Consider the following 27,387-nt stretch of genomic DNA (forward strand, 5'->3'; position numbering starts at 1 on the left):
TTAATTTTAATAACCATTCGTCTATTTGTAGTTCTTCCTTTGATTTCCAATATTTTGCTGTAACTATCCTGGCAAGTGTTATCATGTACAATATAATTCTCCACAATTTTCTCTCATCCTCTGCCTTCATAAATTACGTCATGTTCAATAAATACAATTCTGGTTTCTTTTTGTATTTTATGCCAAACATTTGTTGTATTATTTTATGTACATCCTCCCAAAAACCCTTTACTTTTTCACATTTCCACTACATGTGGATCATTGTTCCTTTTTCCTTTTGACAATTCCAGCACCTGTCTGTTTCTGTTTTTAACATTCTCTTCAATCTGGCTGGTGTGTAGTACCATCTATTGCTAACTTTTAAAAGTTTTCTTTTAGATCTTGACATTTAGTAAATGCATTTGTCTTTTTTCAAGATTTTTCTCATGCTTCTAATGGGATCTCATGTCCTAAACCTTTTGCCCAATCTATCATGTATTGTTTTATTGGTTCCTTTTCCAATTCCCTATCTCTGAACAATTTATAAAACTCTGATATTTTCTTTTCCTCTTCTTTCATTATTATTTCACCCAACTCTGATGGTTTTAACTCAATTCCCGTCATTCTAATATCTTCCTTAAATCTATGTTTTACCTGTTAGTAGCTATACCAGTTTATTTCCTTTTTCTCTCTAATTAATTCCTCCCTAGTTTTCATAACCAGTTCTTGTTCTTGATTTGTCTTTATTATATCATTATACCTTAACCAGTATTTCCCTGTATCCCATCTATTTGCGAAAGCTTCTTGTGTTGAGACCCATCCTGGTACTTTATAATAAAATTTATTTTTAATCACTTTCCACGTTTCTATTAGTGCTCTTCTAATTGGGTTGTTATAGACATCTTTATTTACTGAAGCTTTGTTGTACGAAAGGTATGCATGCCACCCATAACGGAGATCCGCTCCTTCTAGCTTTAGGTTCTTATTTTTTTCTAGTTTAATCCAATCCTGTATCCAGCACATATTGCAGGTCTGTCTATAAATTTTTATGTCTGGCATGGCACACCCTACATTCTCCTTTTTTTCCTTTATATTATTCCATCTTATTCTCGCCTTATCCCCTTTCCATATAAATTTCTTAAATTCTTTATTCCACTGATCTATAATTTTAGTGTCTATATTAATTGGTAGATTATTAAATAAAAAAAAGATCTTTGGCAATATGCGCATTTTAATTGCGGCTATTCTACTAAGGATGGATAAGTTTAGATTTGTCCATCTATACATTTCTTTGCATATGTTACTCCATGCCATTTTATAATTGTTCTCAAAAAGATTAATATTATTAGTTGAGAGCCAAATTCCTAGATACTTTGCTTTATTTGTCACTTCACATCCTGTTTTTTGTTTTAATAACTCCTTCTCTTTTTTATCTAAATTTTTGTTATGATCACTGATTTTTCTTTATTAATTTTAAGTCCCGAAAGCCTTCCAAACTAGTTCAACTCACACATTAGAGATTCAACATTGTTTACTGGGTCCTCGAACCGATAATTTTTTCAAGTGTCTTTGTTCCCAAGTTCCATTCCATTCATTGACATTTATTTTACATCCTAATTCTTCTTCCCATAATCCCTTTAAAGTATTTCCTTTTATTTTTCCTCCTTTATTCTCCATCAACATTTTGTAAATTTTACTAGTAATTCCTTTTATGTTCTCATTTTCTTCCATTTCTCTTCCTTTCTGAACTATTTCTTCAAATTGCACATACTTTTTCTTTTCTACATTCCTTTTCCTCCAATTTTTAATCCATTGTTCTATTTGTATATAGTGAAACCATGAAACTTTTATTCCCATAAGTTTTTCTTTTATATTTCCTTTCTCTATTCTTACATCTATCCAATCTTCTATTCTGTCTATTTTCCTTTCCTTCGGCTCTTTATCTAACAATCCTCTCAAATTCTTTGGGAATTTCTTTTCCATTATTATTGGTGTTATTATTGAGTATTCGTTCATTAATTCTTTTTTATGTTTATACCATATTTCTATTATATTTTTCATAAGTGGGTTTCCAATAATTTTTATTTATTTCTTTATAAAGTCCTTAAAAAAGATATTCCATATTCTCATATCTACTTCCTCTGTATCTACTTCTAACCATTTTAAATCTCTCCCATCCAACATACCTTCTATCAAATATCTCAATTGATTAGCCTCGTAATATCCTCTTATATCCTAACCCTCCCTCTCTTTGTATTTTATACCAAAATTGTTTATTTAATCTTGTTTTTCACCCTCCATTACAGAATGTATTTATTAGCTGTTGCCATTTATTCAGTTTGGTTTCTGACACTTTTAATGGTATCATTCTAAATAAAAAAATTAATTTTGGTAATATTTTCATCTTAATTAATGCAATTCTTCCAAACCAGGATAATTGGGTTTTTTTTTTTAATATTCTTCCAGTCTTTTTCTCCACTTCTTTCCTTAACACTACCAAATTCTTATCTTCCATTTCCTTTAAATCTTTTGTTATATTTATTCCTAAATATTTTATATTGCTTCTTAATCTTATCTCTAAACCTTTTTGTTTTAGAAACTCAGATTCCTCTTTTTTTGTATAATTAAATATCATCATTTCTGATTTATTCCAATTAATCTGTAACCCTTTCATTTCTCCAAATATCTTTAAATGTTCTTTTATTTTTCCCAAGCTATCCACTAAATTTTTAATAGTTATTAGTGTATCATCGGCTAATAAACTAATTTTATGCTTTTGTTTATACTGAATGGAATCTATTCCATTTTCCTGCCCCATCCCAATTATATTATTACTGTTCAGACAGATGAGGATTAGATTCCTCATTTGTATGGTTACAAGGATAATTAGCTGTCCTAACGCCTCAACTGACTGAAGCTATTCCAATACGATTTTTTACACATTGGGTTGCTCCCAAGAATAAAAAAACATCAGGATTATAACATCAGCCAAAATGCCTTGCTTTTCCCTTCTCTTCCTGCATATTATTCTGAAACATAAAAGACAGCTGCAAAAACAGCTTTTTGCTGTGCATTTTCTTCTTTCTTAAAATGCAAATGGTACCAAATCAGGAGCAGACAGAAATATGTAGGATATCTGTGCCCCAAGGTGTTGCAAATATAAATGCCACACCTCTATAGACTATGAGTCTTGTGCCAACACAGCACTCACAGAATTTAGATACTGGTGTGCAAGCAAGCATTAAGGCCAAAACCCTTTGCAAATTGAAAGTGGGGAGGGGGGATGACAATGAGAAACAGCTGTTGGACCTCTTTTGGAGTTTGTTTGCCAGTTCCTTCGCAAACGTGTACAGATATAGAATGGGGGACACCTGGCTTAACAAGACTACATGTGAAAGTGATCTAGGAATCCTAACAGACCACAAGTTGACATGACTTAATAGTGTGAAGTGGCAGCTAAAAAGGTCAATGCAACTCTAGGCTGTGTCAATAGAAGTATAGTATCTAGATTGAAAGAAGCAATAGTGTCACTCTATTCTGCTTTGGTAAAACTACACCTGGAATACTGCATCCAGTTCTGGGCCCCACAGTTCAAAAAAGATTTTGACAAGCTGGAGCATGTTCTGAGAAGGGGAACCAAAATGGTAAAGAGTCTGGAAATCATGCCTTATGACAGACTTAGTGAGCTGGGTATGTTTAGCCTGCAGTAGAGAAGGTTAAGATGTAATACTGTAGCCCTATTTAAATATTTGAAGGGATAGTGCAAGATTGTTTCTTGAAGCTCCAGATAATAGGACTTGAAGCAATGGATTCAAACTACAGGAAAAAAAGATTCCACCTCAGCATTAGGAAGAACTTCCTGACAGAGCTGTTCAGCAGTGGAGCTGTTCAACACTTCCTGAGAGAGTAGCGGTCTCCTTCTTTGGAGGTTTTTAAGCAGAAGCTGGAGCCTGTTTCCCTTCCCTTGTCAAATTTGTGAACTACTGAGTGCAGGGATACAATCTTTGTTGTGTCATTGCTCTCTGAGGTGCTATGTCCATGCATGACATTACACTTTAAAAACTAAAACTATTGAAGAATTAACATGCACAAAGAGAACACGATTCTGAAAATCAATGAGAAACAAGCAACTTGGGGGAAAAAGTAAAAGATAATGAATCCACATTGACCTCCAGACATCTAATGGGGATTACTTTTCATGATGGCAGGCAGTAAAAAATGCTGGCCTTCTACTGTGAGCAATCTCTGGCAAATAGCTTAAGAACCCATACATTACTTTAAAATAGCAGGTGCTGGGGAGGTGAATGAAAAATCACATTGTACCATGGCACTAAAAAAAAAAGTAACTAATCCTTTTCAGTCAAAGAGACAGCACTTTTCTTTATTGATCTTGTCATAGGAATGGCAGAACGTTGGAGGGTGTGTCTAGACCTGCAGGCTATTGTACAATGGAACTGTCTTTTTACTAGAAGGTTATTAAATAAACACAAGTGAATGCACCCCCACTGTCGGCATGCGTGTATTTTGGTTCAACACATTTTAAAAAATATTCCACCTCTTTAAAATTGTGCATTAAACAGTATTTTTTTTAAAAAAAAACTTTAAAAAAAACACAATCAGCATGCAAAATCCACCCAAGAATATTTAATATTTGAAATGCATACTTTCTAAGCACACGTCTCCTCCTGTAGTGTTGCTGGTCAGTAGAACAACCAATGTGGGACTGGGATTGCAACCTGTTCTGGGGTTGCTCTTCCATCTAAAAGATCAGGTTTGTAGCTTTGGGGTGCTCCTGAAGCCAGCACTGCTCCTGGAATTCCACCTCCTGCTTGCATTGGACTTTTTCTCAGCAGGCCTGAGTTGGCAACAGCCTCAAGGCCGCTTTACCACCTCAGAGAGCCAGCTACAGCTTTTCTTCTTTCTCCCCTGTTTCTGCCATTGTCTCACCTTCTCCCATTGCTCACTGGGCAGTGACTCCCCTCCCTCCCATGTCTTCCCACATTTCTCCTAACCTGATCCCCATTCGGCCTCTCCCTGTCTCCCTGCTTCCCTTCCTCTGTTCCCTCTGGAACTGTCGTAATTCATGACCTTTTTCTCTCTAAATCCTTTAGCCTCCTCACTCTCACAGAAACCTGGCTCCCAGCCCATGATACTGCTATCTCCACTGCCCTTTCTTTTGGCGGTCTCTCCTCCCACACAAGCCGCCCTGAGGGTCGAGGAGGAGGGGTTGGTATCTTGTTATCTAACTCCTGCCAGTTCCAAGTTCTACCTTTCCCCCCCAGCTATCATTTCTCTTCCTTTGAGTTTCATCCTATTAGACTCTTTTCTCCTCTACAGCTCCGGGTTGCAGTCATCTATCGCCCTCCTGGTCCTGTCACCCAGTTCCTCTCAGACTTCGAATCATGGCTGACATTCTTTCTTTCAGATTCAGTCCCCACTTTGATCCTAGGTGACTTTAATATCCACGTTGATGATTCCAATAACCCTACAGCATCTCGCTTTAACTCTCTGCTAGCTTCTTTTGGCCTCCAACCACATTCCAACTCTTCAACTCATTCTCTCGGTCACTGTCTTGACCTAGTTCTTGCTACAAACTGCTCCATTTCTGACTACCTGGCACTTGACTTTCCACTATCTGATCATCATTTAATCTCCTTTGCTCTCACTTATACTCCACCTCCTCGTCATACTGTTCAACGCTATTTTCATAACCTTTAATCTGTTGACTCTAACCATCTTGGTCAGACCCTGGATTTATCTCTCTCTTCCCTAAATCTTGGGGATTCTGCTGATTCAGCAATGTCTTTATTTAACTCCACTCTTTCCTCGACTCTTGACCGCTTTGCCCCTGTCTCTGTATGCACTTCTTCCTCTAAGACTAGGCCTCAGCCCTGGCTTACTCCCATCGTTAAGTTTCTCCGGTCCTGCTCTAGAGTGGCCGAACGTCTTTGGAGAAAGTCCAAACAGTGGGCTGATTTTATCCATTTCAAATTTGTTCTTTCTTCCTTCTCACGCGCCCTCTCTATGGCAAAACAGAATTATTACAAATCATTGATCTCCGCCAATGAGAGGCACCCACAGCGTTTGTTCTCCAGCTTCAACTCTTTGCTTAAACCTCCCTCTCCTCCTGTCTCTTCATCATTCTCTCCTAATGACTTTGCTAATTATTTCGTCTCAAAGATTACCACTATTCTCTCTGAGATAGTCCCTCCTGATTCTTCTTCTGCTCATAATCTTCATTCGCCCTCGCCTAAAAAAATTTCTGTTTCCTCCTGCTTCTTTGGATGAACTCTCTACACTTCTGAACTCTTGCAAACCTGCAACCTGTTCTCTTGATCCAATTCCTACTCGTCTTCAAATTTCTATAGCTCCCTCTTTTCTGCCCTCGCTTCTCCATATCTTCAATCTCTCTCTCTCTACAGGCTCCTTCCCTTCAGACTTCAAACATGCTCTCATTTCCCCAATTCTGAAAAAAACTTCTCTTGACCCCTCCTCTCTGTCTAGCTATCGTCCGATTCCTCTTCTTCCCTTTCTTTCTAAAGTTTTGGAACGGGTTGTTTATTCTCGCTGTCTTGAGTTTCTTGAAGCCAACTCCACCCTCAATCCCTTTCAGTCTGGTTTCCACCCATGGCATTCTACAGAGACAGCTCTCACTAAGATCTCGAATGACCTTTTACAGGCCAAGGCTAATGGCCTTTACTCTGTTCTCATCCTTCTTGATTTGTCTGCAGCTTTTGACACTGTTGATCACAGCCTTCTAGTTGATATACTGTCTGACCTTGGGTTCTCAGAATCTGTTCTCGACTGGTTTAGATATTTGTCAGACAGATCTTTTGCAGTGGTTGCAGGTGGTCAGACTTCATCTCCTGTCCCCTTATCTGTTGGAGTTCCTCAGGGCTCTGTTCTGGGTCCCCTTCTGTTTTCTCTCTACACACTGTCCTTAGGTAAACTCATTAGCTCTTTTGGTTTTTCCTACCATCTGTATGCCGATGACACCCAGCTGTATCTTTCCACCCCTGACCTTCCTCCAAGGCTTGAACAGCAAGTCTCGTCTTGCCTCACAGCTGTCTCGCAGCAGATGTGCCATCGGCGTTTGAAGCTCAACATGTCCAAGACAGAGCTTCTTGTCTTTCCTCCTAAGCCCACCCTTCAATACTCCTTTTCTGTATCTGTGGACAATATTTCTATTCAACCAGTTCAGCAAGCCCACAGTCTTGGTTTTATTTTTGATTCTTCTCTGTCATGTATCCCTCAGATCCAGACCACAGCCAGGGCTTGTAGATTCCTTTTATACAATATTGCCAAAATCCGACCATATCTCTCCGCCTCTACTGCCAAGATCCTGGTCCATGCCCTAGTGGTCTCACAACTTGATTACTGTAACATCCTCCTGGCTGGGCTTCCTCTTTCTCACCTCCGTCCTTTAATCTCTGTCCAGCATTCAGCTGCACGCATTATCACTTCCACCCACCGCTCTGACCACATCTCTCCTGTGTTGGCATCCCTTCACTGGCTCCCCCTCCCTTTCCGCAATCAGTATGAGCTCCTCCTGTTGACGTTTAAAGCCCTCCATGGGCTGGCCCCTCCTCACTTATCAGACCTTCTTTCTCCTCACCTTCCCACTCGGGCCCTCCGTTCTGGTAGTCAAGGTCTACTGTCCCAGCCCAGGATTTCCTCTGCCCCATCTTGGATTCACCCCTTTTCACTCGCTGCCCCTCACTCCTGGAACCTTCTTCCCCCGCGAGCAAGAGCCATCACTTCTTTAACCAGCTTCAAAATGGAGCTGAAGACCATCCTGTTCAGGGCAGCGTTCCCAGGCATTGCATAATTATCACTTGCTATTTGATGTTCTTTTGTTGTCTGTTTTATTGAATCATTTCCTGTATTGCTATGTATTTTATATGTATTATCCTACTAGAGAGGCCCCTTCCCCACCACCACTCCCTTTGTGTCGTGTCTTTTTAGATTGTAAGCCTGAGGGCAGGGAACCGTCCAATTAAAAGATTGTATGTACAGCGCTGTGTAAATTTACAGCGCTTTATAAATAAAGGATAATAATAATAATAATAATAATAATAATAATAATAATAATAATAATAATAATAATAAATAGGAAAGCCAGTGTTACAGTGGCCAAGAACACCTTTGTCCACCTTTTTTGGGAAAGGCAGACCAGACCACAGTGGTTCATACCTGAGTTACCTAAAGCACGGGGCTGTCTTTGGAAGCTGCAGCTAGTGCAAAAAGACTGCTGTCAGGTGTGCATTTTAGAGACCATATAACACCAATCCTACAAGAGATGTATTGACTTCCAATTTGCTTCTGAGTTCAATTCAAGGTGCTGCTGTTGACCTATAAAGCCCTAAATGACTTTTGTTTGTTCATCCCCCCAAGAGCCCTTCTGGGCTGGGAGATGATATAAAATGTTTTAATAATAGTTTTCTTTTGCTTTTATTATTTAATGTCATATTTTTTTTACTAAGGGTACTACCCTGAACTGTTTTCAGCACGTGACAGTCTTAACTTGAACAGAAGTCCCACCTCCTCCAATCAATGCCTTTTGATGGTAGGGAATGTGTATATATGCACCTCTGGTTACACTTGTTTCTGGTTTTCTCTGCATTTTATTTATATAGTTGTTTCATTCACTGAGTTCATCCATATCCCAGTGGTCTTCACCTTCATGTGAGGATACTCTTTCAACCAACCCCTTAAAAATTTATTGCCTTCTGTTCCTAAATATAGCAGGTACTAGGAGTATGCATCCCAGGACTAATATCCCCAGCACAGACAAGTTAAAATACTGCCCCATTATTATCCCAAGCACAAGAGCTGCAAGGTATAGTGGCTGCTGTCATAAAGAGATTCCAGTCTTCACTAGATAATATTTGGAGTTAATTCTTATAGGGTCCACATTTTTACTTTTTCCACTAAGTACTGATTCATCTTTTATTTTCAGAATATCTGTCTTGTTTTGTGATACTGAATCCCTCAACAGTTTCATTTTTTTATACCAATCACAGACATACAGTCTTACAGAGCAACAACACAGATACAGTTCCTTGCACCCAGCTTATGAATCTAAAATCTGACACAGGGAAAGATGAGGGTATTGGTATGAAGTGGTAATGAAAAGTTCTTGGCCCAATCAAGAAGGTAATGACCTAGAGCCATGAAATTTACATGCTATTCCACATATTCACCCAGAATAGTTTCTCAGGTTTCTTTAACCCTTTCAAAAAGGATTGTCTAAAATACTGCTCTGCTGCTTTCACTTCTGAATCATTCAAAAATGTCTTTCCTTGCAAACTTTTGAAGGTTAGAAAACCAGAAATAGTAAGATGGAGCAAGATCTGGTGAATAGAGTGGATATACTCAGACCCCAAATTCTTCAAAACATCCATTGTCTTGCCAGACCTGTGAGCAGGTGCAATTGTCCTTCAAAAAAAAAGAACATCTTTCTGCAGACTACCTCACCATTTTCCTGTCACTGTCTCCTTTAATTGGCATAGCAAGTTAGATCGGTATTCTGCATTAACTGTTTGGCTCTTCTAAAGATAGTAATCAAAATACCTTCCTTATCCCAAAAAACATCTGGCCATGACCTTTCCTGTTGACCTTGCGAGGAGTATGTGAGGAGTGAATGTAATTCTAGTGGCAATGAGGAGCTGAAACAAGATGGAGAACCACAATGCATGATGTGGGAGTTACTTGGCAAGCGAGACGAGGGTTTTTGAAAACTGCTGATGTGCGATGGCGTAGCCAAACCTTGGGTGCAGCTGCCTATCTGTAAGATGTCCAGAACTGTGAGAACAGCAACAGATTAATAAAGGATGTAAGGAACTGTTCAATCTAAGGGTGTTGGTTAACATTAAAGGAAAGGATTCTTGAAGAAAGGAAAAAGGGTGATGGATGTTGAAAAGTAGAAGGCCTTAAAAGAAAGACTTTCCAAACCAGAGGTGTGTTCCTGCAACCGCAGTGGCGGGAACTCTCATGAGCTTTGTGAGGGCGACTGATCACCAACTTCAGCAGATTGCCACCTGTGTGTGTGAGTATATGTGTGTGTGTGAGAGAGCTCTCTTGATACTTAATGTGTTATGTTTGTGAGTTAATAAATGTTACATGTATAGTGATTAAATTCCAAATTTGGTATCCTTGTTTCTGTGTCAGCCCTGTTGGGGGATTCTCTCTTGGGTATCTCCACTACACGTTTTCAGATAAAAACGGATGGCCTAAACCATTTGGGCATAACAACCTTAGAGCCTTGAATTTTTTCAGGGATGAAGAACCTGAGTGCCACCACTGCAAAGACTGTTGTTTGGACTCCATATCATAGTGATGTAACCACGTTTCATCAACAGTGACAAGTTGGTCCAAAAATTATCACTAGATTGCTCAAAATGTTGCAAGATCAACTTGGAGGTATTTACTTGATTTTGTTTCTGGTCAGCATTCCAATGTTTTGGTGCCCACTTGGCTGATAGGTTCTCCATAGCCAACCACTCATGAATTATAAAACTTAGGATATCTCTAGTGCCTCAGCAATTGTTTTACTGAGATTTGCTGAACTGCCAAAATCAGATCATGAACATGCTCAACAATTTAGGAGTTGATACTGGTCAAGGCCTCCCACATTGCTGCCTCTTCAGTTTCAAAATTTCCATGCTGAAAGTTGCCATGCCACTTCTTCACAGTTGAATATGATAGTCACAGGTCCTCTTCCTTTTGGAGGAACAGGAACTTCGTGAAAGCCCAGAGTTCAACACCTGAAATTTCCAGTTTTCACTGAGATGGCTCCATCAATTATCTGAAAAAACTCAGCATTAGAGCTACAATCCTGCAAACTGGCAATTTATGATACAAAGAACATTCTTTCAAGCTACTGTGACAAAATTACAATAAGATTTTGGAAAGTGGGTTGGGCTAAGAACTTTTTAGCACCCCCTCAGGCACACAGGGCAAAAATATGTCTTCAGTTTCACAGAAACTGAAGTTTCCATAAGGGATAAACACTAAGCTGTGCCAAGGGATTAATGAGAATATACAGTAGATTGTGAAGAGTGACTTGAGGAAGCCAGAGACATATTCCTCCAAGGAAGTTCCAGGCATTAAAGGCAGAAAGGCTGGAATTGTTTAGAGTGGGAAACCTCTATACCTGAGGTAGTGAAGGTGGCAGAGTACAAGTCCCAGGCAGAAATATATTGGAAAGGAAGAAGGATCAAGGCTACAGAGGACTGCAGAATGTGTACTGTACTGAAGCAGTATGAGCTGGAACTGCATGGAACAGTAAAGGAAGGTAGAAATTAAAGGGAAAGATACTCAAGCCTTACACTGTTAGCCAGAATGATACACCAGCTCACAATTTCTTTGGCACCAAGAACACCACCATGAAAACTAATGTTTAAATTAATTTATTAAACAATGAAGAAAGTCTCACAAAAGAGTTTTTATTTACATGATTTACTGTTAATATTCTGAAGACCATCTCATATTAACATTGATAGGATGAATTTCTGTTAACTAATTAACTGGGATTCCGCATGCAGTTTCCCTGATAAAGATGAGTTGAATGGGTAAAAAAGTATTACGCCTGAATGATACTGCTGTAGTGTAGATCTTTTTCTTTAAAATATTTCCAGTTTAAGAATATTCACTACAGTTTACAACAGAAAATATTTTTGACCCAATAAATGACAGCAGGTCTGTCTTGAGACACTAAAGAAGAAGTATGTTTTATATATGTATGCACTGATCAGAAGTTTCACATTGTCTACAAAAGCCCACAATGTCTTTAGCTTATGGGATATTTCTGCAAGGGTGCCCAGCATTTCTTAGAATATGTACCTCTATGCCAACAGAACACACTGTTCCTTTGTACAATATTATCTGGGCTTTTCTATGCTCCTGAAGTAAGACACTGTCAATAATACTGAATAACTGGTGCGCCTGAAGATGCTGGGTTTTGCGTTTGAGTTGTACAAAAGCCTAAAGCTTCCTTCAGGAACCATCAGTTTCTCTGAGTTGTGAAATCCCCCTTTGATACAAATATTCACCAGAAAAGTTCCCTCTTCTTCCTGCAAAAGAAAAAAGCCTTCAAAAGCAAGATTAGAGTAGCTAGCAAATCACTACTAGAAGCCATCAAGACTCAAGCACCAACAGGTTACTACAAAATGACATCTATATTCATTCAACACCTGGAAACCTCATGTGCAAAGCAGGGGGATCCTGCTGAAACAGTAAGCTATGAATGACTTCAGGTTTTTTTTCTTGGACTACAGAATGGCAGGAAAAAAAAGATTCTATATGGAAGAAACATTTCAATGCTATAAAGCATGCGGCGGAGGGGAGCTATTGCAACAAAAGTCACATGCATTACACCTCTAGACAACACAACTGAAATTGGAATTATTGTGTTTTCTTTTCTTTTTTGTAAAGTTCACTCATGTTGCAAAAATATTTTATATACATAATAAATAACTCTTTTGTTTAACTTTCAAGAAAATAAAAAAGGTATGTTAAATAAAAGCACCAGCGTTTCCTGTATATTTATTTGTTAGAATCAAGTCCAGAAAGAGATATTGTTGAAAGTAGCAATTGTTACCAATCTAAATGTAGTTTTCGTCTGTAGCTTCAGCAAATTTGGGGTTTGAAAAAGAATCTGAGTTCTATATATTCTGTGCAAAATTGTTTCACTTGTGCATAACTTATGCAGCAGCAATAGAAGCATCATCTGGCTGACGTCCCTGTGGCTTTAGAGAAGAAAGAAAGGACAAAATTAATATTTATGTTCAGTCTGAAACTGTACAACCCTACAGTGCTCAAGCTTCATGCCAACCTTAGTTTCAGGTATTTCAGAATTAATTTAAGCCTGAAAGTATAAACTGACTACCATAATTATCATATATACTCATCTATAAGTGTAAATATTTATGCCCAAAATTGACTCCAGAATCCCAGGTCGACATATTTACTGGTCAGTGTGGTAATGTGATAGCCGCTCTTTCAAATTTCACCATGCAGTCAGCACAGTAGTTTATTTCTCTCTTGCACCAAACAGAAAGGGTCCTTTCTTAGTCCTTACAAACAAACAAACATTGTCCCTCTCCTGTTCCTGCTGGCCAGAGCTGTCTGGGTGAAGGCTGAAATCAAAGTTGAAACCAACGCTGAAGCAAAAAGCCTCAATTAGAGTCTTTCTTGCTGTACACACACATACACACACTGAAGGAGGTCAATGAGGTCAATTTATAGTCGAGTATATACGGTATACTGCAGTGGAATACTGCTTATGAGGACCTACAGTGATTGCCCATAAGCATATTTAATGCAATCATTTCCTATTGAGACTGACATGCTGAAGAGCTGTTAAAACCAACATTATTAAGCTTAGGCTACAGGAAAGTTCAGGTTTAGGTTATCATGGTAACAAATATCTTTATAACATTCACTTATTTGTAGAAACACAGTAAGTTTTTATATTCATACATGGATTCTTTGTATCTGACCATTTTCTTCTAACTCAGTTAAGTAAAGCTCCCTCTCCCTCAGAAAAGAAGAACAGAGTCAATAAAATTTGGCTGGGTGTCCACTGCATCACAGACAGAAAAGTGGGGGCAGAAGCAAATGCCAGTGGTATTGGAAGCATCCTTCACCTTTTATTTTATTGTATTTTGGTATTTCAATTAAGCTGTTCCAGTAGTAAAGGTCATGTGTCTATTGTCTGCTATTTGGTGGGACTAACAATGTCCTTTATTCCTATAAAGGAAATGCTTCTGCCTTATAAATGGAAATTTCCCAGCATGCACCAGAAGAATCCTATTTTTCTATCAGATTTTAAAAACCTCATCTAGCTTTCAGAAAATAAAAAGAGCAGAAGATTGCTACAAGTGGGTGTTACATCAAGATACTAAACAAAAATGCTCAAGATATTGCCAAGAACAGATTACAACTCAGGGCATGCTTACAGCTTTTCCCCTTTAGCAGCAGGTTTCTGTCTCTACTTGGCAGCAAATGCAGATGACTGCTCTAAAAGGCACATTGATTGTCAGAATATGTGGGAAACACCCATCCTTTCTGGCTGTAATGCAATAAAGCAGAATGCAAACTCTCTTCACTGTGCATTAGGTTGGTTTTTACTGTATAGTTCACAGAAAACATTTCACATTTTTTCAAGGATTTCACTAGCCTTTTTGTCTGCCTGGACATGTCCTTTCCTAGCTTAGCCCCCTGTAAAATTCCTACTGTGAAACTGGGGGGGGGGGGGGGGGGGGGGGGGGGGGGGGGGAGAGAGAGAGACCCACCAACTTTATAATTCCTAATTCCAATGAAGACATCAGTGTTTGAGTTCATTTTAGGCTTCTTGCAATTCCACTTATTCCCAAATTGATTTAACAGCTTAATTCATAATGCAGAGAAAGACTTTGGGGTCATCCACACTGGCCAAATAAAGCGGCTTTTAACCACTTTGAAGCCTGGCTTAGATAATGAATAAGATGAAACTTGGTGAAAAGTGAAAGGAAAGCACAATCCAGGGCTAAAAATCAGAGCAAAAAGAAGCTGTGATACTTCTACTCAAGGTGAAAATATGCATCATCATACTGGCACCTGAACAGCCCGGTGCCAGTACGGGACTGTGGCAAAGCAAAAATGCATTGGCCAATAATGCAATGGATGTAATTACAACATACACAAACTAGACAGTCTGACAAGGGGCATGGGGTGAAGGGAGCATGTATGGGGGGGGAGCCTCCATGATTATGCTATGCCCATGTATCACTGAACACACTGATGTACTGTACAAGCGGGGCATCACATGTGTTTCAGCCCTACCTCTCTTTTGTAGGCTTTCAGCACATCCTTCTTCAAGGTGGTAAAATATGGATTGACAACTGGATTTTTAACCTAATTTTAATCTGGATTACTTCAACATCAGAAATTTGAACACTGAAGCACATTTTCAGGAATGAAAGGATATTCTGATATCCCTGTAAAACATTATCTGCCAGTCTCAACCTAATGCCTCTTTAAAAGCCAAATTAAATAATAAATACAGAGCCTTTTCCATGTTCAGGCAAGAACCTCCCTAGATAACAATTAACCAAATAACAAACTCCATTCTTATGCTATGTAATTCAAAGACAGCTGTTGTATCTACTTTAGAAGTCCAAACTAGTCAGCTGATCATTCAAATCTAACGTGAAATACAGTCGGCCCTTCCTATACAGAGATTTTTTATACACGGATTCAAGTATCCACGTTTTGAAAATGTTCAAAAAAAAAAAAGGATAAATTTCAAATATCAAACCTTGATTTTCCATTTTTTATAAGGGACACCATTTTGCTATTTCATTATATTTAATGAGACTTGACCATCCACAGATTTTATTATCCATGGGGGATCTTGGAACCAAACCCCAGTGTAAAACAAGGGTCCACTGTAGTTAAGTTGCATCTATTTCACTGTTAAAAGTGCAAAAACAGCTCTATTTTTTTTTTAAAAAAAAAAAGGTTTGTTGCCATTATTTCAACTTACCTTTACAAAGATGTGTGTTGGTATAAACCGTCTCAGCATCTGATTAGTGAAATGTGGAAACCTCAGCAGATTGATGTTCAGTGATGGCAGCTGCTGATATCCAGCCATGAGAGGATAGAAGTTGTATAACATTTCTTGCTCAGTACCAGGGAGGATTCGCAACCTTATCTAAAAGTATATCCAGAATCTCTAGTCAGAGTTCAGCAACAGAGGAAGAAGGCAGAAAATCTATGCTTTTGACAGTGAATGAGTTTGCTGTCCAGGTAAACACATCCAATAAAGAAGTGCAGAAAGCCATCAGGGCTATAAAGTCACACAGAGAACTATCTGTGTGCTGGAAAGAAAGTCATATGCGCATGCTCAATGCAGTGAACTCTTGGGTCTCTCAGAGAAAAAGCTTGCTCCCTTGAGACCAAAGTAGCTGACTAGGAGAAGGAAAGAGAGAATGGTGGGCAAGGCACTATGGGATATGGTAATAGCATCCTATTCTCAGGGTAACAATCCTCCATGCTTATTTGAACAATATGGGGAGGGAAATGGTAAGGGTATATAAAATCACTGAGGTGTGGAAGTAGAGGACAGGGAGAATCATCTCTACTAGAACCTGGCCATCCAATGAAGATGAGTAGGAGGAGATGGGACAAATTTTAAAAAGTTGTGACACTGTGCTTTCCTAACTCCAATTGTACTAGTGGTTTCACTTTCTCTGCCCAAGCAAAATGGTGCATAGTTAGATACATCATTTCTTTTTAATGATTTAGAGTGATAATTGCACTAATGTAGACAATAATGCTCTGAAGAATTAAGAGCAAACAGGATTCAAACAGATTGAAAAGCATGTCACAACCCATACCTGCTTAAGGCCAGAAAACATAAAGGCATCACTAGGTTCTACTGACACTTCCACATCTTGAACCAAATTAGTCTTATTCTGTAGGTGATATTTTACAGGCAAGGATTCTCGAACTCGACCAAATGAGGGCAGATCTTTGGACAGAAAGTACAACAATGGTTTACATGTATTTCAGCAAGCTGCATTTTTTTACTTCTATTACAAGTTTGCAGGAATGCATTAACACTGTGAGGACTCTTTACCTCAGAAACAAATGAAGATTAAAACTGTTTTGAAAAGTGGTAAGACACAGGAGTAACCATGCAAACACTGGCTGAAAGCAGAACTCAAAAAACAAATTTAAAAAAAAAATAATTATTTCTCTTTTCAGATTCTGAAAGTTGCTGAAATGCTGCAAGGCAAATTCCACCTGTCACTCATGTGTCAGTCATTAGTACTAAGCGAAAGAGAAAAATGGTATGTCACAGCATGGATTTAAAAAATGGAACCAGGATAGCCAATTTCAGCATTTTGTTTTTAGAAACAGAGCTGTTGAGGGCTTCAAATCAGCAAAAAGTCAATAGAAGTCAGGTGGTTGGGAAATCCATTCACAGACTTGTTAAAACCAGAGTGCCATTTCAGCAATATCAACTTTATTAAGACTTTTAAAAAGCTTAAAATAAAAGACTTTTTAGAGCCTATGTTTGAAGTTAAAAGCAGAGCTCCACCAGTCAAACAAGCCCTGGCAAGAAAAAAAAAGGTTGGCAATATGCTTTGCAAGAAGCTTAGGGTGAAGACAGTGAAACTTTTCTGTTTGGATTACCATTTAAGATTAGGGAATCACTCAAGGGATCCAGTGCTGGGTATTGGTTAGTGTAATTGACCTGAACCAAAGATTCTGGACTCAAATTATTGCTGGGCCATAAAGCTTACCATGTAACTAGAACCATACAATGCTCCTTAATCTATGCTTTACCATTTAAATGGTGGGATTTAAGATGGAAAAAAGTGAATAATTCTTCTGTAGTGTTTTATTTATGTGGGACAAAACAGTATTTAAGAAGTCACTTTAGTTCAACAAAAGATGTTGATGTGGATAGTGGGATTCATAGTTAAAAACATATGCAAGACATCAGAAAAACTGCAAATGTAAAACTGAGAGTCTTTTCACATAATATGGAAAGCCACTCTAGGGGGGAAAAACATGGAAAGCAAACTTTAATGATATTCTGCCAAATGTCTTTTCATGTCTTGAACAAAAATTACAAAGTTCTACAAATTCAGCACATGAGGTAGATTATTATTTTATGTATGAATTAACATTACCTGCATTCACATGGAGTGGGATACTTTCTACAATAACATGTGGGAGTGTGATCACAGTGTTAACAACAGGTGTGCTCTTCACAGCAGAGGTCCTTTAAAAAGACACAGAGAAAATGTTGAACGTGAGGATTCACAAGAATGGCAGTAGTAAATGTCTATTTAGTTTTCACAGTTTAAAAGGCAAAGAACAGTATTAGAAAAATAATCTGTGGGAAGTAAATTACAAGGAACAGAAGCTAGAATCAGTCTTTATAATGTCAGAAGACTCTTCTGTTCTCCCTGCAACAAAACACCTTTGAAAGAGAACAAACAACATACATAAAATTTAAGTGATAGAAACTGAATTCTGTAATTCTATTTGTAAGTAAGTCCAAGTAATATTTTGAAAAGTGACATAAAGGACGGTGACTACAGCACAGATGGCAAAGAAACTGCAACAAGATATAATATAGTCCTAACCTGGGGTTGGAGGTGTGTCAACCAGTTCTGAATGGGGGCACATTCCCCCTGAAAGATTGTGTTTCACAGTTTGGGAGCACTCCTGGATCTGTCTCTCCAAATGTCAGTTCAAATATATGCAATAGCCAGGAGCGCCTAGTATCAGCTTTGGCTGATACACCAACTGCACAACTTCCTAGAATTAAAGGACTAAAAGATGATAGTGCATGCACTGGTAACCTCAAGGCTGGACTTCTGCAATGCACTATACACTGGGCTACCTTTGTACCATTTCCAGAAACTAAATTCACTCCACTGGGTGCCAATTTGTTTCCAGGCAAAGTACAAAATTTTGGTTATTACCTTTAAAGCCCTACATGGTTTAGGTCTAAGTTATCTACAGGATTACCTCCTCCCATACAATCCACCCTGTACTGTCAGGTTCTCTGGAAAATGTTTGCTCCAACTGGCCAGGACTAAACTGGCAACAGTTTCTGAGCACCTTTTCATCTGCTGCCCCCAGCTGAAAATGCTAACTGCATTTAAAACAGCATTAAAGACATATTTCTTCTAGCAGGCTTACCCAGTCAATTTTAAATCATGACTTTTTAATTTGTATATTCTAAAGAATGTGCTCTTATTAATGTATTTTAACTATTTTACAGTGTTTTCAATTGTGTTTTTATGTGTTTTCAGTTGTGTTTTGTATTTTAACATGCTGTATCCTGCTTCAAGCCTTAAGGAGGAGTGTGGAAGAAATAATAAGAGAAACAAATTACTTTTGATTTTTAACTTTACTAGTTTCAACAATTCTTTCTAATCAATACAGATTTTTCTAGATCTGAATTTTGAGTATCAATGCCACAGAAAAGGCATTAATTGAGGAATGGTTGACACCTGGAAGGAAATTTCCAGATAGACCCTGGCCTTTGAATTTAGACTTCTCTATACAATACTATATGGTTTCTACCTTGAACTATATGCTTACTGGAACTGAGGCACAACAAAGCATTTCCATATGGTATAAGTAAAGGCTGCTATAAAATGTTTCAAACTGCCCACTTTGGATCAGAGTCTATTCAACATTCTTACAGAGATCTGACTGGGACTGTAAGGATAACCAGATTTATGCCATGAAAATGGAAGTAGAACATCCCATGCACAGCAGGTACAGACTGTCACATGGCACTCAGTTTTGGCCTTCATGTGGAATTCTGAAACACATGACTATGCAGGTCAGAAAAAACTATGGGAAGAATCTGAATCATGCCATTTATTTATAGAATCTCCTAAGGTTTTTATAAGCCAGATGAAGAATTGCCCGAGTAAAGTACAGAGTGGACTTCACAAAATGAACTTTAAACTCTATCCAAAAGCTATGCCACAACATACTTGACAAACATTTGAAATTCTTTGCTTTTAACAGTATATTACAGAAATTATTTCTACTGCATTCTGCTGAAAACATGGCAAAAGCAATGGGTAAACATCTTAGTTGGGTGTACACTTTGTGTAGATGGTGAAAGGCCACCCTGCTTTATCTGACCTTTCTATCTAGAAAACCCATGCTCACAGAACTTTGGATGGATGGCATTCTTGAGGGACCTGTGTCTGTAGGATGTTTTGCAAATGCATGTTTTTCTATAGCCTCTATTTCAAATAACTATGAGATTTGGGTTAAAAAATAAAAATCAGTTTAAAAAAGCTTTTTGTCCATTTTGTCTAAATAGTATCCAAGAAGGTTTGAGCTTTGATTCTACTGTAATTGTCAGTATGGGAACAAAGATATGACACAAATCCATAATATCTCTAAAGATGCAGACAGGAATATTTACCTCTTCCAGGTGATTACATAACTTCCAGTAGCTACTCCACCTTGGCCAGCAGTAACTGGTGGGCAACGAAGGCAGAAACATTCGCTAGCACTTTCACTTGTCTGTAAGACAACTATTAGAAAAGATAGAGTAAGTATAAACTTTAAAAATGACTTTGGTGCTGACTAAATCTGAAAACCTATTTGAAACATACATAATCTATCATATACATATTAAAGTAAATTTAGTTAAATACTCTACGGATTACATGCACACCATACATCATACTGAGTTCTGTTTCACTGCTTGCACTTCCCAAGGGAAAAAAAAAGAAGGATAACTTATACTGAAGAATCAACTGAATTGCAATCATTTCATCACAAGTAGGTAGAAATATAGATTACTAAGGATGCCCCTGGTCTATCAAGCAAGATTTCCTGGGTTTAAGTCATATTGGACAAAATAATTTGTAAATTTGTAATAGCAAATGTGACAAGATGCTGGCCTAGTAGGGGTGGACATGCTGGTATAGTACCAAGCAAGGAATCTCCTATCTGCTTTTTAAAATCAACCCTACATTATACAAATAAAAAACAAATTCCATCAAATTAAATAAAAACACACATCTTCTTTAGGCAGAATGTATTACCAATATATTCTATTTTGTTTCAACTGCTATTGCAGAAGTGTGTTCTTTTAAAATAAGTGTTCAGTTTCTCACCATTCTCCACATAAGAAGCTAAGTGGTCCACTGGCATCATAGAAGGAGAAAGTTGCAGCTGGCTGGTTACAATAGTAAGGGCCCAAGGTGAAGCACTTATGATGTCTGTCATCAGTAAAAATGGTATGTCTGCAAAGACTTTATCTAAATGTTCAAACTATTTGGAAGACAAACAAAGGGTAGGTTATTTCACTATTCATACTGCTTATCCAGATTATGTTTTCTTTTAGGTTTTCACCACATACCTTAGTTGAGATAAACTTAGCTGCTACATCAAAAGGAAACACCGTCTCTATAGTAACTGTTTCATCCTGTGTATAAGAGAAAAAACAAGCCAGCCTCTATTTCTGATTTGTTTGGGTAGCCCTGCCCCAAAAAACACAAACAAAAAGCAACCACTGATATCCTTCCCTTTCCTTCTCAATGCTGAATTTTCATCCCAATTACATGCATCGTTTTGATAAACATGTTGAGCATGTATGGCAGGAAGAGAAGCAAAAAAGAAGGTGACAAAGGAGGGGGACAGGATTTTCCCATTTTTCTTACCTTTCCTACCTCTACTTTCAATGTGGTCATGGAGTTGGTCACATTATAATAGCCAATCCATCCATTTATTTTTAAACATACAATAATATGTGCATGTCACATTTCTTGAAAGCAGATCCATTATTAGAAAATGATAAGCCAAGTGTATAACTACATCTCAGACAAAGTCTTCAAAGTGAGAACCTAGACATCTCAGAAAACACAAACTCATCTCAAAGACTGTATCCTTCCTTCATCTTAGTGAGTGCGCGTGGTAATGGGGGTGGGCAATCTTTACTGAGTTAGGAAACAAATGTGCAGATTTAAGGACCCATTTACAAAGACTAGTTTGGAGCATGTTTGACCATATGAACTTCTTTGCTTCCCAAGAGACAGGGGACCTTGAGGGTGGGGTCAACCTATCCCACTAAATTTTCCTCCTAGGTATCAGCCCATCCTACTAAATTTTCTACTCTCAATATTACCTAAAGTGGTGTGAGATACAATCATCAGGGTACAGGACATGCATCCCTCTTTAAGGGTTAATTCTTAGAGGATTTCAACAGAATATACACACTACACTCATAAAAGCCATTTAACTTTGACTAGTTAATGCTCACTGAGGCACACTTAAAATTTTTCCAGCTTAAAAACCGAAGTCTCTAGTTAGTCCAACTTACTCTGTGACACTTGCAGAGAATCTCTTTTCCCTCAATGGTTGCACTCACGAGGTAGGAAACATACACAAGAAACATCCTTGTACCAACTGTCCCACAGTGAATATATATAGTTTTTTCCAACTTTCAAACAAACAAACAAACAAAGCAAAGAAATACAGGTTAGAACAACAACAAAAAAAGAGTCAAGGCTTAACAGCAGCAATGAAAAGGTCTTATTTTAAGCTTTAATTTTAAAATGTAAAGCAATGTCATGTTCAAAAGCATTAGTGAGTCTTTCTGAATTTTATGTGACCATTAATCTATTATTAATCATTTCTTATTCTAGATTTCTTCTGATGTCACTGTGGGAACAAACCAGTTACAGGTTGAATATCCATTATCCAGAAATCCAAAAGACTCCAAAATCCAAAACTGCCTATGAGTGTCTGAGGCAGTGACACCTTGCTTTTCAATAGTTCAGTGTACACAAACTTTGTTTCATGCACAAAAGTACTAAAAGTATCACGTATAAAATTCAGGCTATGTGTAGAAGGTGTATAAGAAACATAAATGAATGTCATGCTTAGACTTGGGTCCTATCTGCAAGATATCCCACCATGTATAAGCAAATATTCAAAAATCAAAAATCCAAAGCACTTCTGGTCCCAAGCATTTCCGATAAGGGATACTCAACCTGAATAAATCCCACTTAATTGCTTTACACATACGTGTGTGTGTGTGTGTGTGTGTGTCCCCAAATCATGTTATTCAAGCTTAAGTCCATCTGACATTAAAACAGGTGTGAGGAAAGCACCTGAGATCCATTCAGGGCTGTTTTTATGGCCCTGAAATCTTCCATATTTCCCAAGCCAAGCCGCTTCTGACAATAATACTAATAAACTTTATTCATATTATTCCTAATTTATTCCAAAACGGGGCTCAAAGGGCAAGTGAATTTCTTCTGGAAGTTTGTTCAAAATATGTGTATCAGTCAGAAGCTTCTAATAAACTTTATTTTTTTAAAATATGCTGCCCTTTCAATTTAATTGCAAATGTATCAATTTTTCAAAACTACTGAAACCCTTGGAGGGTCCCAGGGCAGAAAGTTGGCCCCAGACCCACTCCTGCATTAAAGGCATTTTAAGTGCAATCAGTCTTTTTATTGCAATTTGTATTTCCAACAGAGAGAGCCATTGTGGCACTGTGGTTTATGTTCTGAATTAGGACTCTAAGTCAAGGGTTCAGATCTATGCTCAGCCATGAAAACCGACTGGGTGACCTTGGGCAAGCCACACTCTCAGAGCCTCTCTGATGAAATCCTGCCAAGAAATCTCTGTGCTAGGCTTGCCTTAGAGAGTCATAAGTCAGAAATGACTTAAAGGCACACAACAATATTTCTAATGTAATAAAAAATAATAATAATAAAATTTTATTTATATCCCGCCCCTTTGAGGTCAATCAGGGCAGCATGTAAGGTTATTTAATGAGAGTGGGGAAAAACAGATGTGGCATGCTTATGATGTGATTTAACAGTTAAAACTTATTTTTTAAATAAGAGAAATCTAGAATTGCATTCATCCTTTTTTTAAAAAAATCTTATTTATCTTTTTGAAATCTAATTTATTTGGTTTCTAAGAAATCAGTTATTCTCAGATGTGTTTATACTCACAATGAACTACCTAGTACAGTCATCCCTTGACATTTGCAGCTTTGGGACTCACGGATTGATTATTCACGAGTTCCTAGCTGTGTGTGCACACACTCCTCCCCCTCCATCCCTCCCAGGCTTTTCCCATGAGTGAGGGAAAAGCCAAGGTCGGAGGAAACAGCCGAGAGGGTGCACACACACTGCTCTTGCCCCTCAAGAGGAAAGGGGGGAGCCACAAACACACTCTCCTTCCTCTCCTTTCAAGGCTTCAGAGAGATCCCCCAGAGGTCTCTGAAGCCTTGGAAGGGAAGGAGAGAGCCACAAACGCTCAGTCCTTTGCCCTTTCAGCGCCTTAGAGAGCTTGCTACAGCTGTTTGAGGTTTCAGACGTGAGGTAGGCATGCACACACGCACTGGTCTCACTCCCCCTGCTTTATTCACGAATTTTGACTTTCGCATTGGTCTTGTGCCCCTCACCCCCATGAAAGTTCAAGGGTCAACTGTACTCAAACATGGACAATCATTTCAGTATTTCATCTCAAGAAAATGTACCAGTAATCATTTCCTGAAAATTCAGTATTTTAATGGTATGCTTTATTGACTAAAGGTACAGTAGGTACTGAAGGACACAGGCTGGACAGATTATTTATCTGTGCTTAAATTTTATGAGGGATTGGACCAAACAAGCCAGTGGCATTAGGAAAGATAGACAAACAATTGAACAGAGTGAGTTTTAAAAAAAAAAGTATCAGAGACTATGTTTTGGGTTTCAAAAAGGCTTCTCCTGGGCTTAAATTACTGTAGATGGCAAGGGCACAAAATGTGGTGGAGATGTATCCCTTGCCCCCAGGGGACTAAAATTGTGAGCTTCAAATGTAATAGAAATGCCCTCCACATCCCCTAGAGTGCATTTGGAGGCAAAAGCAAAACAGAGGGGCCCAAAAACAGCCCAAGAAGGCACACTTTTCTACAGAATGGCTTAAAGGAGGTCTTTCGACATTAATGCAACACCAACTGGATTACAGTAAACCTTCCTTATTCATGGATTTTTTATCCACATCTTGAAAATACTTTTAAAATATATAAATTACCATAGGCAAACTTGATTTTACCCTTTTATATAAGGGTCACTATTTTACTATGTCATTATATTGAATGGGACTTAAGCATCCACGGATTTTGGTATCCATGGGAGGTCCAAACCAAGACCCAGTGGGTACAACTGAGTGTAGATACACAATCAATACCAAATTTTGCCTCAGTATGTCAACCAATAAGCATTTAGTTATGGTATGCTGTTCTGTTTGCAGAGTAAAGACTGATGTAAACTATTCAAAAACTATCACCTAGTATCCTGAATCTGTAAGCCTATACTGCTTTGTTTTAGAGAGTAAGCTCTATTGAACTCAATAAAACTATTTCTGATTTGCTATGGACAGAATTCTGCTGTTAATCTCAAAATGTCAGGGCCATAAGCATTATCTATGGCAACCTTTTACAGACATTCCTTCTAGCGGTAAAAAAAAGAAGGCATTCAAAATATATACTTTGAGACAAAAATGATTCAAATCCTGATCGCAAGAATGAAAAATTGCAAATAATACTCTGTGCAAGTAAAATTTTGCAGTGGCCAAATTTGAATCACTGCTGAAGAAACATAGGTTAAAAAAAGGTAATTTAATTTAAAGCAGTAATTTAAATAAACTTTGTCATGACAATATAAATGGCATTAATTGAAATCAATCACATTTTATTCAGTAAAACGTTAATTCCACCACTACATCTTCATATTTGTTTATGAAGTATAGGGCAATTTACCTTTTCACCTGGCTCTAAATCTCCCACAGGGATATCAGGAAGTAGGGCCGGATAGGAATCGTCACACATTTCTGTTCCATTTAGAGTCACATGAGTTTTCTGAGTCAGGTTTGCATCCTGACCTATAAAAAAGGAAAAACAGATATTTTATTTGTTATGTCTACCATAGCAACAAACGGAAGAGACATTTTTAACTGGCCTGCCAAAAGGCAGTCAAGTCACAATCCATGCATAAACCAAGCAGCAATCCACTGAAATCAGGCCACTACAATAATTTTGTTTCAAGGAAATCTCAAACTGGTAAGATTTATTAGCCAATGCACTCTCAGTTGTGGCGAGCATTTTGTCTTCAACCATTACTTCAATTATCTACTTATTCCCATGTCAGATCTTGCAACTCTACAGGGTATAAGAGCAACTTAATTCCTCCTGCAATCAGATCATCTCATTCCATGGGAACTGTGAACCAATAAGGAATACATAATGAATACCTGGTTTTAAGCCTGCTGTAAGCTTTACATCTTTGGCAATTGTCTTCTCATGTGACTGGATTGTCACAATCAAACAGTACATTTCATTTGTCAAGGCAGGAGGTTCATGACTAAGCTGGACAGAAATATTTGGCACTCTAGAAATGATCCTTTAATTAAAAAAAAGAAGTAAATTGTGTGCAGCATCTTAAACATTCCCTACAGCCTAGTTTTACAGCCAGCTGTAGCAATCATGGCACAAATTTAGTTATACTTTATGCAACATAAGCAGAACAAATCAATTAAGTTTCACCCACACACCTTTCAAAGGTCCTCCAATCTTCCCCCTCCACACTTTTACAATGTGACAAACTTAATGATGAATGGATGGGTCTTAGGATGCTGTACTAAGGACCCAAGATAGTGTGTGTTCACCAAGGCTCCAACCCAAAGAGGGGCTAGTACAGTTGTCTTGGAGGGACTTTCCTTTCAAAATACCATTACTGATAGCAGATGTGGAATCCTGACAACAAGCTCACTGAAATAGCAATATTAAGAGCAGGTACCAATCCACATACAATGGCAGTATTGCAGGGAGAAATCTCTTAGCCTGGAAAGCAAAGAAGATGGGATGAGAACAGGAGGGCTTTCTTTCTAGGAAGATAGTGGATAGACTGAAACTTTCACTTGCTTGATCAAATCAAGTGAGTGGAGGAAGGGAGGGCAAATGCTCTTTCAAGACTTCAGTTCAAGTCAAAAGAATTATCAAAGAGATTTAGGATACTCCTTAAATTTCAATATTAATTCCGACCCTGTGAAGATATCAAGCTGGAATCTGTGTCCTCAATGCACACTCATCCCTCCACATTTGCAGCTTTGCCTTTTGTGGATTTCATTATTCACTAATTTTATCAATATGTTATCTCTAGGAATATCTAGGTCCTCACCTCCCCACCAGGGCCCTCTGTTCTGGTAGTCAAGGCCTGCTGTCACAGCCCAGGATTTCCTCTGCCCCATCCCAGATTCGCCCCTTTTCACTCGCTGCCCCTCACTCCTGGAACCTTCTTTCCCCACAAGCAAGAGCCATCACTTCTTTAACCAGCTTCAAAACGGAGCAGAAAACCATCCTGTTCAGAGAAGCGTTCCCAGGCATTGCATAATTGTCACTTGCTATTTGATGTTCTTTTGTTGTCTGTTTTATTGAATCACTTCCTGTATTGCTATGTATTTTATATGTACAGTGGTACCTCGGGATACGAATTACCCAGCTTACGAATTTTTCGGGATACGAATAAATCCCATAGGGATTTATTGTTTCGGGTTACGAACGTTTTTTCGGGTTACGAAAAAACGCCGGCGCTGTTTTAAATGGAGCCGCGGCAGAGCCGCGGCTTTTTTTCCCATTAGCGCCTATGGCAATTCGGGTTACGAAGGTTTTTCGGGTTACGAAATTAGCCGCGGAACGAATTAATTTCGTAACCCGAGGGAGCACTGTATTATCCTACTAGAGAGGCCCCCTCCCCACCATCTTTCCCTTCTCCTTTTGTGTCATGTCTTTATAAATAAAGCTTAATAATAATAATAATAATAATAATAATAATAATAATAATAATAATAATAATAATAATA

At 38.2% G+C, this 27,387-nt stretch overlaps 2 protein-coding genes and 1 long non-coding RNA gene across 5 annotated transcripts in view; 1 reads left to right on the plus strand and 2 right to left on the minus strand.

The window, feature by feature from the left end:
• Positions 1-10,124, plus strand: part of LOC121930637 — a 33,676-nt gene extending 23,552 nt beyond the window's left edge. The window contains exon 2 of the long non-coding RNA XR_006103984.1: positions 8,463-10,124. This is a non-coding gene — a long non-coding RNA (uncharacterized LOC121930637). The remainder of the gene's footprint in view (positions 1-8,462) is intronic.
• The window catches only part of STOX2 (storkhead box 2), a 337,882-nt gene that overhangs the window by 182,971 nt on the left and 127,524 nt on the right, over positions 1-27,387 (minus strand). The window lies entirely within an intron of this gene.
• TRAPPC11 (trafficking protein particle complex subunit 11) overlaps positions 11,375-27,387 on the minus strand; it is a 39,498-nt gene continuing 23,485 nt past the window's right edge. For 2 of the 3 annotated variants that reach the window (XM_042467224.1, XM_042467223.1), the window contains 10 exons: positions 25,780-25,928; positions 25,289-25,410; positions 21,845-21,964; positions 20,885-20,950; positions 20,640-20,796; positions 19,940-20,051; positions 17,667-17,758; positions 16,362-16,495; positions 15,509-15,676; positions 11,375-12,728 (listed from right to left, as the gene is read on the minus strand). In XM_042467224.1, the coding sequence (XP_042323158.1) occupies positions 12,684-12,728; positions 15,509-15,676; positions 16,362-16,495; positions 17,667-17,758; positions 19,940-20,051; positions 20,640-20,796; positions 20,885-20,950; positions 21,845-21,964; positions 25,289-25,410; positions 25,780-25,928 (1,165 nt within the window). In that variant the 3' untranslated portion in view covers positions 11,375-12,683. The remainder of the gene's footprint in view (positions 12,729-15,508; positions 15,677-16,361; positions 16,496-17,666; positions 17,759-19,939; positions 20,052-20,639; positions 20,797-20,884; positions 20,951-21,844; positions 21,965-25,288; positions 25,411-25,779; positions 25,929-27,387) is intronic. The other variant, XR_006103981.1, reaches the window with a different exon arrangement.

The sequence above is a fragment of the Sceloporus undulatus genome, chromosome 5 (assembly GCF_019175285.1).
Source record: "Sceloporus undulatus isolate JIND9_A2432 ecotype Alabama chromosome 5, SceUnd_v1.1, whole genome shotgun sequence".
Classification (NCBI taxonomy): domain Eukaryota; kingdom Metazoa; phylum Chordata; class Lepidosauria; order Squamata; family Phrynosomatidae; genus Sceloporus; species Sceloporus undulatus.